This window comes from Elephantulus edwardii, unplaced genomic scaffold (genome assembly GCF_000299155.1).
Source record: "Elephantulus edwardii isolate Elephantulus edwardi_28Jun2011 unplaced genomic scaffold, EleEdw1.0 scaffold00091, whole genome shotgun sequence".
Lineage (NCBI taxonomy): Eukaryota > Metazoa > Chordata > Mammalia > Macroscelidea > Macroscelididae > Elephantulus > Elephantulus edwardii.
In genome coordinates, this window is record NW_006399841.1 from 8,292,525 (window position 1) to 8,311,312 (window position 18,788).

General features: G+C 41.4%; 1 protein-coding gene across 8 annotated transcripts in view; it reads right to left on the bottom strand.

The window, feature by feature from the left end:
- Window positions 1-547: 547 nt before the first annotated feature.
- Window positions 548-18,788, bottom strand: part of RBMS3 (RNA binding motif, single stranded interacting protein 3) — an 844,595-nt gene continuing 826,354 nt past the window's right edge. For 4 of the 8 annotated variants that reach the window (XM_006890637.1, XM_006890632.1, XM_006890635.1 and 1 more), the window contains 2 exons: window positions 12,089-12,169; window positions 8,589-8,720 (listed from right to left, as the gene is read on the bottom strand). In XM_006890637.1, the coding sequence (XP_006890699.1) occupies window positions 8,589-8,720; window positions 12,089-12,169 (213 nt within the window). Of the gene's footprint in view, window positions 769-8,525; window positions 8,721-12,088; window positions 12,170-18,788 lie in introns of those variants that run through there. The other 4 variants (XM_006890636.1, XM_006890630.1, XM_006890633.1 and 1 more) reach the window with 3 other exon arrangements.

Below are 18,788 nucleotides of genomic sequence, written 5' to 3' on the forward strand. Positions count from 1 at the left end.
GAAGAAAAACATTTTCTCTTAAACTGTACAGGTTTTTTGTTTCCATCCTAAAAACTCATAGTCTTAAACGTCTGTACCGGTGAAAGCCGGAACCATTTTTCAATTCTTCTGTGATTTTTTTTTTTTTTAACAAGACGTTGACAGCTTGCCTCGACAGCCTTTGACGTCCTTAAAATTAAGGCAATTAAGATTCAAGATAAATCTTACCTAAAATTTCTTAAGAAAAATAACATAAAACAAGGCAAAAAACACAATGAAACAAACAAACAAAACATCCCACTCGATTTAAACAAGAAGGAAAGAAAGTAGCTTAATTACTCAGGAAGACCATTTCTTTCCATTTCTCCTTGCCCAACTCTTGATATTCTGCCTAATTAAGAAACAAAACCAAAACCTCCCTAACTACACGTTCAATGAATTCTGAATTTAAATGTTCTTCCAGATAAAATGCCAACCTTTGATGTTTGCGTTGGTAGGTTTTGTTTATTCTTTTCTCCTCCTCTTCTGAGATTTTTTTCTTTTTTTTTTTTTAAAAAAAAAAGACCATAAAAATAAAATTGTCAGACCACATGAAGGAACCATTTGCACAGCACATAAAAACACCTTTGTTTTCATTGGATAAAGTAGAAAGTGAAAAAAGAAAAATTAAAAAAATCAAGAAAGCATTCCATTGGCGCCTGTGCAAACTCGAAGCCAACTTCTTGTTCAATGAAGTTTCTTCATTCAAGGCAAATTTTCAGAGGGACATTCTCCAGTCCTGTTTATGGTCTGTGAAAACAACCAAGGGAGAACAGTCATTAAGTCAAAGCAACTTCAGAACCCCCTGGGCTTCATCACCCACCGCACCCCAGTGAGGTCTCTCTGAAAGATCTTTTTCAGTAACACAAGCAATCTTTTCATATTCCACCCTCCTCAGCTCTCCCATCGTCCTCCAGTTGGAACCTACCTAGAGTTGACCTGCCACTGAGTTTCCAAGCCTGGAAACCACGTGGAAGGAGACTGTCCACCTTTCTTACTCAGAGCTGCTGGGGCTTTTGAATGACCAGAGAGGGGTGGGCTTTGAGTTAGCCAGTAAGTTTTACATGAATATACTTGGCCAATACCACAATATACACAAGGTTTCAGTTCTAAATCCTGAGTATTTGTTGATTGAGTTAGTAATGAATTCAACGTAATATCAAAAGTATAGAATTAAATTCAATGTTGCTGCCCACCCTGCTACATGTTTGGTTTTTTTGGTTTTGCTTTTGTTTTTTTTAATCCACCCTTTCCCTACTCCACCATCAACCCTTCCTACTTTTGCTTACAACATTCAACATTCGTCTCCCATTGATGAGTCCCTGATGTGATGGCCGAAGTTTCAAGCCATCAGGATATCTTTCTGACCATATCATGCTGCCCACAGTCAACACTCTTGGTAACAGCAGCCAAGAAATGAAGAGACAAATTGCATTGGGAAAGTCAGCTGTGAGGGACCTCTCAAGAGTACTGAAGAGCAACAACATCAGGATGGAGACTAAGGTGCACTTGATCCAGGCTATGATCTTTGCAATTATGTGCTATGCATCAGAGAGTTGGACAGTGAACAGGGATGATAGAGAATTGATGCCTTTGAGCTGTGGTGCTGGAGAAGAGTGTTGAATATACCATGGACTGCTAGGAAAACAAACAGTTTTCTCCTGGAGAGGGTGAAGCCAGAATGCTCCTTGCAGTCAAGGATTCTGAAGCTTTGTCTGACGTACTTTGGGCATGTTGCAAGGAGGGACTGGTCCTTGGAGAGGGACATCATGCTTGGGAGAGTGGAGGGACGATGCAGGAGAGGAAGACCTTGGATGAGATGGATTGTTTCTGTGATTGGGGTTGTGGGAATGAGTGTGTTTGAGACAGCGAGGTTGGCACAGGATAGAATGGTGTTTAGGGCTCTCATAGGGTCGCTATGAGTCACAAGCAACTTGATGGCAAATAATAACAATAGAATTATGCCAAGAATCCGTGGGAAAGTTAAAATATCATCCAGGCAATGAAAACTAAGTTCGATTCAGATGCTAGGGAGCCCTGGGGGCTTCTTATTGTTACTGTTCACGACTGAGTCAGAACTGACCCTCCAGCTCGTTTTCTGAGGCAGTTAATCACACAGGAGGAGATTGCCCATTCCTCTCCCAGGAGCAGTTGGTGGATTTGAACTGTGTCCCTTGCGACTGCAGTCTAGCTTACCACTAGAGCACCAGAGTTAGGAACTGCCCTGGTAACCCAAGGCAGGTAGTTCAAATCCACCAGTTGCTCAGAGGAATAAAGATGACCAGTCTCCTCTCGAGTGATTTACAGCCTCTGAAAACCCATTGTAGGGTATATTCTGGGGGGTGTCTGACTCAGTGGTACATAACAGCATTCCAAGATGAGACCCAGCAGGGATGAGTTTCTAGTGAGGTGGCCTTTACTCTTAGTTATTTTGCTAAACAAATTAGGATTTTTGCTAAATGCAGGCAGGAATGTGTTAAACAAGTTATTTAAACCATCTCTAAGTCATATTTAGATAAGTATCACTCCTGTCAAGGAACAGAATGATAGGCAAAAGCCTTCAAGTTTTTTTGTAACCCAGTGGCTGTATTTAAGAAATCAAGAGTACTGGGTATGTTGGGATAGGTTGTTAACTATACAAAACTCAGGATTGTGTGAGGAAGTGAGTTACATCAGGTCCCAGTTTGCTCTTCAATCTATGTGTGTATCAGTGGTGTATTTGCCCTGAGCGTGGAGGTCTCATTCTAATTTGTAGAATGCTGCCTTCTCCTGAAGCCTAATATTTGAAACTAAAAGATGTATTGCGATGGGAAAGTCTGCTGTTAGGGACCTCTCCAAAGTACTGAAGAGCAATGGTGTCTCTCTGGAGACTAAGGTGTGTCTGATACTGGCCATGGTCTTTGCAATCACTTGTTATGCATCAGAGAGTTGGACAATGACCAAGGAGGATAGAAGGAGAATTGATGCCTTTGAGCTGTGGTGCTGGAGAAGAGTATTGAGAATACCATGGACTGCTAGGAAAACAAACAGATTTGTCCTGGAAAGGGTTAAACCGGGTGGCTCCTTGGAGGCAAGGATTCTGAGGCTCCGTCTAACTTACTTTGGACATGTTGTAAGGAGAGACCGGTCCTTGGAGAGGGACATCATGCTTGGGAGGGTTAAGGGACGGTGCAGGAGGGGAAGGCCCCCTATGAGGTGGATAGATTCAGTGACTGGGGTAATCAGGACAGGTGTATTGGAGACGGTGCGATTGGTACAGGATAGAGCAGAGTTTAGGGCTGTTGTACATAGGGTCGTTAGGAGTCACAAGTGACCTGACGGCACATAATAACAACAACAACACGTTACATTTGGCCCCTTCAGTCTAATATGCAAGCAAACAAAAATCTAATTATAACCATTGTGAACCAGATTAAGCTATGAGGAGATCATGCAGGGAAAGTGACTAGCTGATGGATGTATACTGTCAATTTTAATCAATAATGTAGGTCACTGGTAGGAAGAGGTTTCTTTGTCTTCCCTTTTTATACTGCAAGAGAAAGTAGAGATTTTTCAAAGAAGGAAAGCAATTCCACTTTCGATAAAAGTAGCAACAATAAAGGGGATCTACTCATAGTTGTCATGGGAGCTATGGCCTCAATTTTAAGTTTCTTACTATACTTTGTAAATTATAGAGCTGCTCCATTTATTTCTCTAAGTCACTTAAGGGAAAATATCCAGGTTTGTGTGTTTTGGTCTGCACTTTTTTCCACCGCCATCTTCCACAGTCACTGAGTTAAAATAGCTAAACCATAATCAATCTCTCTAATGGCTTTTCATGAATGGCATCTTACTCAATGTACTAAACTGACACAGAATTACTTGCAAGTACTACTTTTAGATTCATCTGTATTTATGAGCTAGGCTGTAGCTACACTCAGGTTTTATCATTTTGCACACATGTTTTCAATAGCCTCCACTTATTTGGCTTTAGGGTGGCTTTATTGCTATATGAAAATAAATGAGAAATAAATTCTTTTTCTTTATATTTTCATGATTGCTAGCTACATGCTGAAAAGAGTGTTGATATATAATAGATCTGAATCCACTCCTGCCTACCTTTTCTGTCCTGTATGAAGTACAAATGTGTACACCTGCATACACTGACTTTAAATTCCATCTTTTGATACTTTCTGCATCATTTAAGATGTTTCCCATAGAATCCTTCAATAGTTGGACTCAAGGCTTGGAATTATTCTTCACTTATTTTAGCCTGAGCAATGCTCAACGTGTTCTTCCCTCTTGTGGTTTGCTAATTCTACACTCCTGCACATTTCATTATAGTACGTGGCTATGTCTTTTCAAGCCACCCTTTGACATTTTCTGTTGAACAATCTTATCTCAGTATGTTCCTCCCTCTGTTTTTTGCCTCTAGGTTCTTGTGCAAGTTTTAGTGTCTCTTCTAACATCTGTTTTGTTCCTTTCTTTCTCTCCATCTTTGTAATGAACTTGATTTTTTTCATGGATGATACTCTTGATACCATTCCAAAACTCATCTGGTCTTGGTCATTAAGAGTTAATGCATCAACTCTATTCTTTAAATGGTTTTACAATTCAGGGTGGGATAGACTCACCACACGTTGTAAGTATTTCTCAAACACTGAGCTATGAATGTCCTCTTTTCATATAGTATCACATGAAGCTAATGTGTAAAAAAATGGGAATAGTATGATCTTAAATTTTAAGACTTCTAGCTCTGAAGAGTTCTAAGATTATAGTTTTCTACTAACTTTTCCTTTTCTTTTTTTAGAGGTACTATTATTGTAGAAGGTGAGGGAAGGAGGAAAAGGAGATGGATAGCTTAACATTTTATCCCATGTTCTTAAATTCAGTAAAATACCTAGCTTTCCCAACATTCTTACTGACCTTGGAAGACCTCATATCAACTGCAGACTTGCTAAGTCTTTTCCTCACTTCATCCATTTCTTTACTAACGCTAGAAAGTACACCTGACCACCAATATCTTATACATTTCAATGTATTAATGATGTGCACGACCAATATATGTCCTTATTACCACCAATATATGTCCTTCAAGCTAGTGAGTGCAAATCCATTAGATTTCGACCATACTTTAGGGCTTGCAAACTGCTTCAGAGACATTACCTTTTTCATAGGAATTTCCCTTTTTTGGTTGCAACTTATTTTGTTTCCAAAGTCATCTCACTGCCCTACAGAAAATGTTTTTGTTGCTAAAGATAAACACTTTTACAAAATTAGAAAGCTTTTCTGCTGCATATTAATGCAACTAATAAACATTACACAAGTGTACACACTTGTACTTTATACAGTTGTCTTCCATAAGAGGAGGGCAGCACACACCTTAAACCTTCAAATGCAAAGCATGTCAAGTTTTTATCTGGCCCTCTGGGAGACTTTGCCCATGACTATTTTAATATAGTGGATGAGAACTGAAATTAAGGTATTCATCTCACAGCATTTAAAGCACATTTTCACAATTCCATTTCCCTGGGAATGTTTTTCTTTTCCTATACCCAGGGCATGGGGGTAGAGATGCCCTTAGTAGTATTAAAGATGGAATGTACAACATTTAAATCAAAACCCGACCCTCTCCCCTTGAGCCAATTCCCCTGATGGGTTCCAATCACTCTTACACTGTGCTACTGGAACTGTTTTTATAGCCTTTCCCCAGTCCAAATCTAACTCATTGCTTTCTACTGAATTCTGAATCGAACTCCCTTAGAGGGTTTCCTGGGGAGCTCTGGTGGCTGAGGGGTAAGGAGCTGCAATGCCAACTGAAGGCATGCAGTTCGAATCCCCCAGCTGGTCTGTTAGAGTGAGATGTGCAATCTCCTCTCTTGTGATTTTATTGCCCCTGAAAACCCGCTCGAGGGTCCGTTATGGGTTGATGTCAACTTGACTGTACATAACCACAGAGGGTTTCCCAGGCTTAATCTTTAATTATAACAGACTGCCCCCAAAACAAAGCTATCTTGAACAAAGGACAATGAGAGTGAACTTTCAAAGCAAGGACGGTAAGTCTTCATCTCAAGACTTTGGGCATGTTGTCAGAAAGGGCCAGTCCTAAGAAAAACAAAGCAAAACAACAACCAAAAAACACCTTGATGAGCAAAGCTGAGGGTCAAGGAATGAGAAGATGACACCTTCTGTTGAGATAGATTGGGCAAGTCAGGGGACAGGGCACGTTCAGATCTGAGGTTCACAGGGTCACTGCTGTAAGTCACGGTGGACTTGGGGGCATCCAACAACAGTAACAACAGTCTTTATGACGGTCACATAATTCACCTTCAGAGGCTGCAGATTTTCACTGTAGACCTTTTGGTTAGCAATCAGGTGTTACAAACACTGAGCCACCAGGACCCCTCCCAGACCCTTCAGGACACGCTAGTCAGAGTCTCACTTTACAGAATGAGGAAAGCAGCTCACAAAGGTTGCATGACAATTACTAAGGGTAAAGGCAGAAGGTGAACCAAGCACTTCTCATTCTGTATTACAATTGAACTTTGCTTCTATTCATATTAAGGTTTCCTATAGAACAAGAAAAAAAACCCCAACAATAATCTGGATTGTTGTTAAGTGCCACTGAGTCGTAGAGGACTCGTAGTGACCCTATGAATGAATGATCTGGACACTTGTGTAACTTCCGTCCTTTCTTCAGGCTTATACAGTTTCCGGAGATAAGCTATTTCGGAAGTGGATGCCACTCCTGCTTCCAAGCTTGTTTTCATCGGGGAGCTCCACCGATAGATCATAGAATTTTCCAAGTGAACAAAGCAATTTTGCTTTCCCCTTAAAAGTGCTCAGTTCTGTTTGCATAGTAAGCCTCTTTAATTATTGTGGAAGGTGTGTGTGTGTGGGAAGCATGAATGTGAAATATGAGAACCTGTTCTTCATGTTACAAAGAGGAATTAGAAGTATTAAAATGTTTGCTGACAAAGCTCCCACACAGATCCCTTTATTCATAGATTCACTCTTTCTGCCAGACTTTTTCTCTACAATCTTCTGTTATCATTTCCTTCCAAATACCAACAGTATAGACATTGTGACATAAATGCATGCGTGATGAGTTTAGCTACTTTTCAGGGGGCACTAATCAGAATTTCATCCCCCTCAGGAGGTCAGCTTGCCTTTAATGAAATGGGGCAGACGTCTGTGCAAGTTCTTAAGCTATCTATATCTCAATTAGCATAATGATTGTTAGAAATGGATTGTCTGATGAAAATAGTGGCTTGTTAATTAGCTTAATGGATGCTGGGAATGAACTTTCATTTGTGAAATTGGGAGTACCCAAGTTGTGTGACTAGGCTAAAATACTTAGAACTACTCGGGGCTGATAGATGGAGAGTTGATGCTTTTGAGCTGTGGTGTTGGAGAAGAGTTCTGAATATTCCATGGATTGCCAGGAGAACAAACAAGTTCATCCAGCAGAGGGTGAAGCTGGGCTGCTCCTTGGAGGCAAGGATTCTGAAACTCCATCTGACATAATTTGGACATGTTGCAAGGAAGGACCAGTCCTTGGAGAGGGACGTCATGCTTGGGAGGGTGGAGGGACAGGTCAGGAGAGGAAGACCCTCAATGAGATGGATTGATTTGGTCACAGTAGTAATGGGGGTATTTGTGTCGGAGACAATAAAATGGGCACAGGATAGAGCAGGGTTTAGGGCTGTTGTACATGGGGTCGCTATGAGTCGCAAGCAATTTGACAGCACATAACAGCACACTACATGAACAACGTAAAAAAAGTTATCGAATCTGAATCTGTAGTCTTTAACTTTAGAGATACTCACTTGAGGCTGGAGTTCAAAATGGAAATGACACAAGTTAGAAGAGACTGTCAAACCTATTGACTGCATTTTTCAAGTAAGGTATGGTAAACTCAAAGAACAGAGCTGCATTTCTATCAAGCTTATAGACTCAAGCTGTATAAACCTATTGTGTTTCTCCTTTTCCACAAATGCTTGTGAAATAAGTGTGTCCTTAGGTGGCCTTGCCACCCAAACTAGTTGCTGTCTAGTTGATTCTGATGTAGGTCATGCCATGAGATGTGCCAAATGGAATGGAGCTTCTGAGAGATTCTTCCAAAGCACTTGGGTTGTGGGATTTTTAAAATTTTTTAAAAATTTTATGAATTTTTTTTTGTGTGTGTACCATCAAATCAGATCTGACTGGCACAGGAGAAGATTGTCTTTCCTTTTCCAGCACAGCATCTGGTGGATTTGAACCACACGCCTCTGGGATTGCAGTGCAGCTTCTTGCCACTAAGCCAACAGAGTTCCCTAGCACATGGCCTGCTTTAGGATGAGAAGCATGTGGCCTGACTCTGAGATGACACCCTGAAGCGGAGCTGCAGGGGTGGCAGGTACTTCCCGAGGCTTGACTGCATTCAGAAGAGCCATCCATGAGCACTCAGCCCAAGCTACTCCCCCACACAGTCAAATGCTATATAAACACTGTGTGCTACATTTTGGGGTGGATTTGCCGTACAGCAACATGAGAGCGTCGCACCAAGACAACTGGTCTTCAAAGCAAAAGCTGAGCAGAACCTGCACTTACTTCGACTGTTGGTAAGAATATGCAGGTGCATGTTCGCTGGACGTGTCCACCGTGATCTGCTGCTGCTGACCACTCGTGTCCTGGGACGATGGTGCCACTGTCTGTGGAGAAGTATCAGCAACAACGCCCTACGGGGGATATAAGAACACAGAAGACTTGGTTGGTTTTAGCAAGTCTCTCCTGCAGATGGACTGGGAAGAAGAGCCCTCATCTCTGACTCGGGGAGAGCTGAGCTGCAGCGAGTCGCTGCTCTCTGTGACCAGAAGTAATTATGCGAAGTTCTTGGAGGTAAACCATTAAGCCCACCGGGATAGAGACTAAGTACGTGACCCCAACAGGCCACTAAGAATCTTACCTCCAGGAGTCCTCGGAGCTGAATGGGAGGGAACGACTTTGTCTATACTTAGCACTTTTAAACCACAGTTCCACGCCTCTATTTGCAGCTGACTTAGACTAAATCATAGTTGATTCCCCTCCCCCCGCAATTGGTTTCCAGGGCTGTCAATCACATAGGGAGGAGACTGCCCATCTTTCTACCCTCGGAGCCACCTGTGGATTTGAACCATCAGAGAGGTGCTGACTTTGGGTAAGCAGTACAACTCCCCACAGACCAAGCCACATAGTCACATCAAATAACAATTTAAAGATTAGAAAGTTCACACAGGCTTCCTCTAAAGAACAGACATCTACCTGGAGGTGTGCACTGCATTATGTGCTTTGGTAAAGTAGTGACCTCAACCTTAATAAAAAGTCTATATCAAAGGTTGAATTCCATTTTCAAGGACCCTATTCTGTCGATTTTTCCTTCAGTGCTTTGCTTTGTTTTGTTTTGGTTTGCAGAGTAATGACTAATTCATTTAGAGCTTTCATAAAGGAAAAAAGCAAAGCTTGTCCTTAATTTTGCTTGGCTTTGCCTGACCCTGTCTACTCGGTCGTTTCTCCTAAATGTCCAGGGGGATGGATTTCGGGAGCTGATTGTCACCACAGAACTCGAGTTTGGTTCTAAAAGAGGCAGGAGTGATTGCGTAGACCATTACTACAAGGACAGGAGCCCTAGTGGTATGGTGGTTAAATACTCAGCTGCCAATTAAAAAAGGTTAGTGGTTCAAACCCACCAGCTGCTCCGTGGGAGCAAGAGTTGGGAGAATCACCTTGGGAGATTTGATCAATCCAAATGCCCAGGCCTTTCCTCAGACAAGTCAGAATCTCTGCTAAACAGGACACGGGCATCACTGCTTTTTAAAGTTTTCAAAATAATGACAGTAGGTGGGAGAGTTTGAGAAGCAACATGCTAGTCCAGCGTCTCTGACCTTTTTGTATGCATTTGGTTCACTAAGGATCTTGTTAGAAATGTAGATTCTGACCCTGTTTTCTGTGTAATGTCTGAAGGCCTGCATTTCTTCACACACACCCCCAAGACCGTCTCATAAAAACAAACCAAAAATGCTGTTGAACTGATTGTACCTCATGGTAACCTTCTGCATTTCAGAACAGAACTTCTCCTTTGGGTGTTCTTGCCTTTATAGAAGCATAAAACCAGGCACTTCTTCTATGGTGCCTTTGAGTGGGTTCAAACTGCCAAACTCTATGCCAGCAGTCAGGCTCACACCACTTGAGCCACCTTCACCAAACTCCCGAGTGAAGCCAATGATACTGGTTCAAAACCACTGGTTGTAGATATTCAGCTTTGTAAAACAGCACCAAGCATTCGTTCTCTTCTTTTTCTCCCAGTTTATGAGCCTTTGAACAATGGTGTTGATAGAGAGTCGTAAATATACCATACGAGGCTAAGAGAACAAACAAATCTACCTTGGAAGAAGTATCGCCAGAATGTTCTTTCAAGGCCAAGGTGATGAGACTTCATTTCACCTACTTTTGGAACACAGTATCAGGAGGAACCAGCCCTTGGAAAAGGATATAATGTGTGGAAAAATAGAGCAAAGGAGAAGACGGCTTTCACCAGGATCGACTGGCACCGTGGTTCTAACCATGGGCTTCCACCTGGCGGAGACCACCAAGAGGGTGCCGATTGGACCATGTTTCCACTTACGCACAGAGGCACGCCGAGTTGGCATTGACTGGCGAGCACCTAACAACATCAATATGTATAAGGGTCTAGTTTTATAAGGCTGTCATTTGGTCTCTGGTCTTTTCTTTATACATGAAAATATCCAACTCTCTTTACATTTCCTTGACAAACTCACTCATTTCACCTGCAAAGCAAAATTCAGATGTTTTGAGGAGATAAGCATACACCTACTCCTCACCAGCATAGATAGGTTCCAACGACCAAAGCATATGTGAAAAATCCAAGTTCTAAGAGAATGGAAGAGGATCATGTGACCTCACTCCCATGTCACGTGACGTCATCATTGTGGTCATCACCTCTCTCTTCTTCCCTTCTTTGATGCTAGCTCAGGAGAGCTTAGTGTTTAAAAACAAGGACACATGTACCACCCTCCACTTCCTCTGAGTCTCCTCCTTCTCCTAGCGTCACTGTATGGGTAACCCTGTCTCATCTCTTCAACAATCTCCAAATGCACTTGGTGACTCTGTCAGTGGCAGAAGGCTTCCTGTCTGCAGGCACATGGACTTGGGTACTGTGTGTGGGCCATGCTGCCTGCTGGGTCCTCCCACCAGCTCTGGCTCAGGCAAGTTCCCACTCACATTAGGTGGCCCTGTCCATACTCAAGACCTCCTAAGAACCGACAATTCAAAGCAGCTTCCTCTGAAGCTGGGGTGGCCAGGCTTCTGCCTTTGACTTTAAACTGCAGGTGTGGCAGGCCACTCACCCACGGATCCAAACCCTGCTCAAGCATCCTGCCCTGCCCTCCCCTGGCTGTGCCCACACAGGAGGGGACATCAAAGAGCTGTGCAAACATTGACCAGTTGCTACAGGGTCATATGGGCTCTGGGTACTTCAGAGTCTCATCTCAGGGTTTCCTTGACAACAGTGTGATCTAGCCCTGTCACCTCTCAAGGCTGGGAGATGAGGCCAAATCTTTGGGTCTGATTTCTTCACCGCTGAGGACAGTCCACCTTCATGAAGCCAGCAGCCACTGGTCAAGCGTCAGCCCTTTGTGGGTAACCAGGACCCAGAGGCAGCAGCCTTTCTCTGCTGGCCCCACACTTGCTTCTGGTGGCTTAGAGAGACCTCACCCCCTTACCCACCCTAGCATGCAACACCGCAATATCAACTTTCCTTTTAGGTGTGTACAATCACTGATCCTGCCAGGGACCTTGCCTTTCATTCATACCAGGTGAAGTTGTCAGTGTATCATGTAAGTACAGAGCCTCTTACTGTTGTTAAAATTGGAAACACTAGGTAATGAGCTAGTTGATAAGTGAGGATTAGGTGTATTTTTCCTTTGCTGAACTTAATGGAAGAGCAGCACAGAACTCATGCATGAGGATTCCTTAGGTGGTGGTGGGCATTCTGTCTGTGCCTGAGATCTCTCTCTCCTCACCTCTTCCTGTAAGACAGAGATGGACTTACTTCGATAGAGACAGCTGTCGGAGGCACAGGCGTGTACTGGGGAATGTAGGTCCCTTGCATAGGAGCGGCAGCGGTCATATACTAGAGGGAATCAAAGAAAAAAAACGACACATGAGCTCAGGGTTCATAACAGCAAAGTAGATCCTGAGTTAGCAGTGTGGCCCATGGTGAGTGAATAATTAAATGTAGATTAGATTTTGACCAAAAATAAGCAGTTCCTAGAGGCCCACGACGAGCTCTGCTTCCAAATGAAAACTACCAGCAGCCCCACATCCAAAGTGTCGGTGACTTCACCCCATGCCCTCAACCCCTTTAAACACTCTGTATCCAATTTCTAAATCTTTCATAATTCACACTTAAACAATGACAGGAATTCCAAATGATGGCTCTTTCCACCGCCCCCCCCCCCCATTGATAGCACTGATCACGTAGTAGGTTCTCAAGAAACATTTGTTGAATGAATGAATCATGTATTAATTGTTGGCAGTATATATTTTTTCTACCTAAAATACAACCAAGAACAGAGGAATAATGTAAGAAATATGAATACCACACCGCTCAGGATTGACTAAGATTTTGTCATTTTCGCATCTAGAATTGACCGTGACAAGGCCTCCTGAAGGCATGTTTATTCCCTTCCTCCATTCTATGCATTCTATTGTCATGTCGTGTCGTGTCAGGTCAGTATTTTCTCTGTAATATCTTCAACAGTCCAAAATTCTAATCATTGAGATGAATTACTAAACAGTCAAATCACTTTTGGCTAAACTGTAATTTCCAGTAAATAATATATTGAGAATGACATGCATTTCGGAAATGAATAAAAGATTGCCTGTGGAAATTACACGCTCATCACGCTCATCTACATAAGCATGGAGCAACATTCATTGCTGTTTTTAACACGTATGCTCCACGAGAAATTAAAAAACTGCACTCTCTGAGAATGGAATTTTCTTACAGGATCAAATATATTCCTGAGGCTTTAAACTTGACCGACATCACTGAAGTTTGGAATCGGATTCATTTAATGAGCAAGGTGTCTCATTTCATAAAGGTAAGAGGAATCGTTTTGATGGAAAAGAACAGGCTCCTGGGTCTGTGCTGTTCTTAATTTGCTACTTAATATTAAGACCATGTATAAAAACACAGTTTCTAAGTTACTACATTTGCTTTATCTTTGTATTTCAGTGTCCCTTAAGAGACATCATAATTCTGAATCAAGAGAACAATCAAAATAGAGACTAACTCAGAAGTTGGTTGTTCAATATTTATGGAGAGTTTTAGTAATAAAGTATCTCTAGAATAAATATATCCCTATTTTAATTATCGTTCCTATTTATTACAAACAGACAGTCCTAATGAAAACCTTAAGTCAAACCCCAAACAGAAGCCATACATAGCTACTAAAGACAAGGAAGTACGATTCAAATCTACCAAGAGTAATTACTGAAAGACGTGGCGGTATAAATAGTCCAGCTTTCTATGGAAGAGTTTCAGAGAGCATATCTGTACCCTTTCATCTTTGTTCACCTGACATTTGTTGCTCCTCTATCAAAATTACCCACATCATCATCCTTGTAATGCTGAGCTTCATTTTTCTCTACATCTCAACACCGAATCCAACGCCTGTCACTCAGTAAATAATTGTTCAGTGACTGAATGACAGCATGCGGAAATAAATCTCCCGTGGACGATGGTTATAAATCTTACTTTTTGGCCACTGCTAATTCTGAGCTTCTTTCAAGCATTCATTTCACCATGCTATAGATATTTATGTAATCGTTAAACAAACAGTTTAGCTAAGTCCTCTCATTATGGCCTTCATTCCCTGATGTAGACAGTAAGTACGTAGTTATCAGATAGCGGCTGTCAGTTCTCTAAATTAGTAGAGAACTCCAGAGCTACAACTCTGCAAGCATTATTTCACATCTAGACTCCTAGGATGGGTTTCCGCCTTGACAAGACAATATCTCTAGGGGAATATATGTGAAATAAGATTCCCAGACATTTCAAAACAGGAGATTTACCTCCTTTTTACAGGCTTTAAATATTCCTTAATACTGATTTAAAAAATTGCAAATCAAACAAAACTTTGTATTCCAATACATGTAAAAAAATGTCTTATATCCTACTTTCTCCATATTGACACAAAACAAAAATCTTTGAGTAACTGTATTTTACAAAAAGTTACTTAAGGATGATTAAAAAAGTCTTTCTCTGTTGACTGCAGATAAGTGGTTAGAGGCTACTATTAAACAATCTTCTCTGGTGGTCTAGTGGTAAGAAGTTGCTCTACAATCTCAAAGGCATACCGTTTGAACGCACCAAGCACTCCATGGGAGAAGGATGAACAATCTTCTGTTGTGTGACTGACTGCCTCTAAAACCCACTGGAGGGTCAGATATGGGTTGGCACTGACTCAATGGGATATGGACACCCTCCCCCCCCTCCCGGTAAAGTTGGAAACTTAGATGAAATGGATAAATTCCTCAAAAGCACAATTTAATGAAGCTAAATGGAGTTGACATCCTCCCACAACTCATCTGGTCTTCGCTCGTTAGTGTTCAAGGCCTCAAACCTGTTCCTGAGATGATTCTGAAATTCAGGTGGTATGAAATCAAAGTCATATTTTGGCTCCTGTGGATTTGGTTTAAGTTTCCTCAGCTTCAGCTTGAATTTGCATATGAGTAATTGGTGGTCTGTTCCACAATCAGCCCCCGGCCTAGTTTTCACAGCTGATATTGAGCTTCTCCAGCGGTTCCTTCCACGCAATCGCTTGTTATGCATCAGAGAGTTGGACAATGACTAGGGAGGACAGAAGGAGAGTGGATGCTTTTGAGCTGTGGTGCTGGAGAATGTACCATGGACTGCCAGGAAAACAAACAGATTCATCTTGGAGAGGATTAAACCAAGCTACTCCTTGGAGGCAAGGATTCTGGGGCTTCGTCTGACATACTTTGGACATGTTGCCAGGAGGGACGGGTCCTTGGAGAGGGACATCATGCTTGGGAGGGTGGAGGGACAGCGCAGGAGGGGAAGACCCTCTATGAGATGGATTGATTCGGTGACTGGGGTAATCGGGATGGGTGTGTCAGAGGCGGTGCCGTTGGCGCAGGATAGAGCAGGGTTTAGAGCTGTTGTGCATAGGGTCGCTATGAGTCGGAAACGACTCGATGGCACATAACAACAACAACAACAAATGGAGTTGTTGTTAACCACCTCTGGGTTGACTGCGACTCACAGCTAACCATGACACAGTCGATTTAAGTTGTCTATTTGCCATCATCCTTGTAAATGTCACCGTCCATTGGTAGAGTCACTGGGTCAAGTTCATCTCAGTGAGCCTCATCATCTTTTTCAGTGACCTCACCCGGCATGATGGCTTTTCCTATTGACTGTCCTCTCCCAACAACGTGCCTGAAGTACATGGGATGAAGGCTCCGCATTCTTGCTCACAGAGTCACTGAGGCAGAACTCACTTAACAACAGTGAAAAGGTATTTTCTATCCAGTTTGCATATTCTCTTTTCTGGAGGTTCAGAATGAGGCCTAATAAGTGAGCGTGTGGGCTCTCTCATACAAAGCCGATGCCACTGGTACCTGTATTAGAGTCTCGCCCACCCTCACTTCTGTGAACCAGTGTCAGAGACACAGCTATTGGCAGAGAAAGCAACATTCTTAGTTCAAAGCAGATTCCATCTCATTAACTAGAGCTATCTTACCAAGCTGAAGTCCTTCCCAGGCTGTGTCATTAAGGAGAAGCATTTTATGTAATTCTTAGTTAAGTTTCTTCAGGCAACTCTGAGTTATTAAAAAAAATAAAAAATCTCAGCTGTGTTCTGTTTCAGCAAAATTCAATCAATAAACGTTGACTGCTGAAACTTTCGAAATGAAGCTATGAATGTGAACATCTTATGAAGAAAACACATAGTTCTCTCTTTAAATAATACAATAGGTTAGGCGGGACGGCCCATTCATGTTACAGATGGCAAAACTTATGCTTATGGAAGGAAAAAAAACACCCCAAAGAACCCCTATGCCTAATAGGAATTCCAGTTTTTCTGACTCACAAGTCATACACTTTTCAGTCCACTTCAATCTCTTTAAAGTTGAATAAGGTTCGAAGAGTTCATTTCTGATCTTTACCTTACACCGAATAGAGTAACTTTTTCTTACTGGAGAGCCAAATGGCTGAATAATTGGCTGCTATCTGCAAGAGTGGAGGTTCAAGTTCTTCAGAAGCCAGCCTGAAAATCTACTGAAAATTCACTGGTGTAGAGTCCTACTCAGAAACATATGGTGTTGCCATCACATAGAATTGACTCAATGGTAACTGATTTTTGTTTCAGTTAGTTATTGCTCTTTCCAATTGAACAGATTCTATATTCAATTTTTTGGCAGTTTCCTTTTAATTTTTTTCCTATGCTTGTTTTTATCTCCACTTCACATTGAGAAAGCTTGTTTTCTTCTAGGAAATCTATACTTGGTAACTCAATCTTATGCTGCTCTTCTGAACAGAAACAATACAGATTTTGTAGTAGAAATGAAATCAGCTCATGTAAATATGTCATATGCATAGATGTGTCCTTTCCTATTTGCTTTCCTTTGGCAAAGACAATCTAATAGAGCTGGAGAATGCTGTCTGGAAATGAAGAACCGATATTTCTTAAAACAGGTTAAAGCTATGGTGCCTGATGTCCCTGAAGACTATTATCTCTATATAAACTTCTGCAGCTAAGCTCTTCAGTAGTAGACACATATTTTCCAAGGTATAGGCTCAAGCAGCAGCAGCCTTGTAAAATCAGGAGCAAGTACTTACAGGAAATAGCTCCAGTTATGTGGGAGATCAACTCTCAGCTTTGGGTAATTGGTGACAAATAACTCTGAACTTTCTCTGCAAGCACACAGCTTGATTTTTAGAGCCCTGATGAACTACAGTCAGACCTAATAATCTAGGCTGCACAAACACTGTTTAGATCTGAGTGCCTTACAAGACCGCTTTCATTTTATCCAGCTAACAAATGACAAAGGACTGAGAAATGACTCATCATTTCAAAAGCCTGCCTGTTTGATTAGCTAAATTCTTACCGATTACTGATTTAAAACACAAGAATGGACGTATGTTCCTTTCTGTTCATTTTTTCCTGTCATCTCTCACAAGCTAGAAAATATATGAGAAGACAATATCTTCTATAATTCCTTCAAAAAAACTATGTGTTAGTGGTATATTGGCGAGCATAGCTGCCTTCTACAAATACTATTTATTTAATGTAATAACTGATGATAACTTCATTCTAGAAAGATGTCATTCATACAATAGATGAATCTGTATGCTTTTTCCCCCCTCTCTGAAGCTGGTCAGAGTTGTAATAATAATGGATACATTTGGGGCGATAAACAACTTGACAGTTTTGACATACTCTGAAAGCACCAGGTTTTCATATGTGAGGGTGTAGGAGCCTGAATAGCCATTTTCAAACCCACAAAATAAATTCCAGACTCCAGCAATTGTTCCAAAATGTCTAGACACTGCATCACCAATATAGTTACGTGGGGAAAGAGAAAGAGACACAGAGAGAGAGAGACATAGGAAAAAAGAGATGATGGGGAGAGACATAAGAACACATATCCACACATCCACACAGAGAAAGACAGAGAGATGGAGAAAGGAGAGGATGAGCCAGAGGCAAAGAGTAGGAGAGATAGTGCGAGAGGAGGAGCGAGATAAAGAAAGGAATTGTGTTTGCACCTATTTAAGTTCAGGCAAATAAAGTGTTTCTATTACAGTGGAATCATTGATTATTTTCATAGAAACAGAGAAAGAAGACCTAAAATATTTTTTAATCTCCTTTCCTCCAGCAAAACAAAACACCACAACAATATTTTGCATATTTTCCTTGCAAAATCTTTTATTGTAATTATTTGTAGAGTGATGGAGCAGCACGGACATCCCCACATCTCAATTTGTAGATTTTCAATGTGTTTGGAATGGCCCAGAACAATTTATTAAATGGGATATTTTTTCACAGTATGCTATTGAGATTTTAAATCAGTTCTTTCAGGTCTTTGAAATAAAAATCTTAGCACCTTAGCTACTGACTGCAGAAATGAGAGTTGCTATTGTCCTACCAAATCTAGCAAGTCAATTAGGAGGATTCAAGAAGACATCTCAGAGTGCATCTCAGCAAAGAAGTTGAGCAGAAGAAAGGCTGATTTGGAGAGTAATTCACTCTCCATGCTGTTAGCACCATCTGCCATGATTGTGACTTTCTTCTGCTCAACTTTTACTGAGATGCATCTAAAAACAATAACCATAGCAGTTCTGTGCAATTATGTGGCAGAGCTGAAGAAGTGAAATAGTGCAGAATCTATGATCAAACAGCTGCACCTCTACATATGTACAAACCAGACATTCTCACATATAAACAATAAATAACGTGCACAGAACTATTTAGAATTATTTATAATGGACTCAACTTGAATTAACCTAATTGCTAATAATCAATAATAAATAAATGATAATATATTTTTTATGATGGCGTGATCCACACGGTTGTGTTATTAAGCCAAAATCTACATTCTCTAGTGGTTCTAATCTACCAGTGTTCTGAGGAATAAAGAGGGGCAGTATTCTTCCACGTGAGTTACAAGCTACGAAACCCAGTGGAAGGTGAGCTACACCTGTGCTCCAACCCAATGGC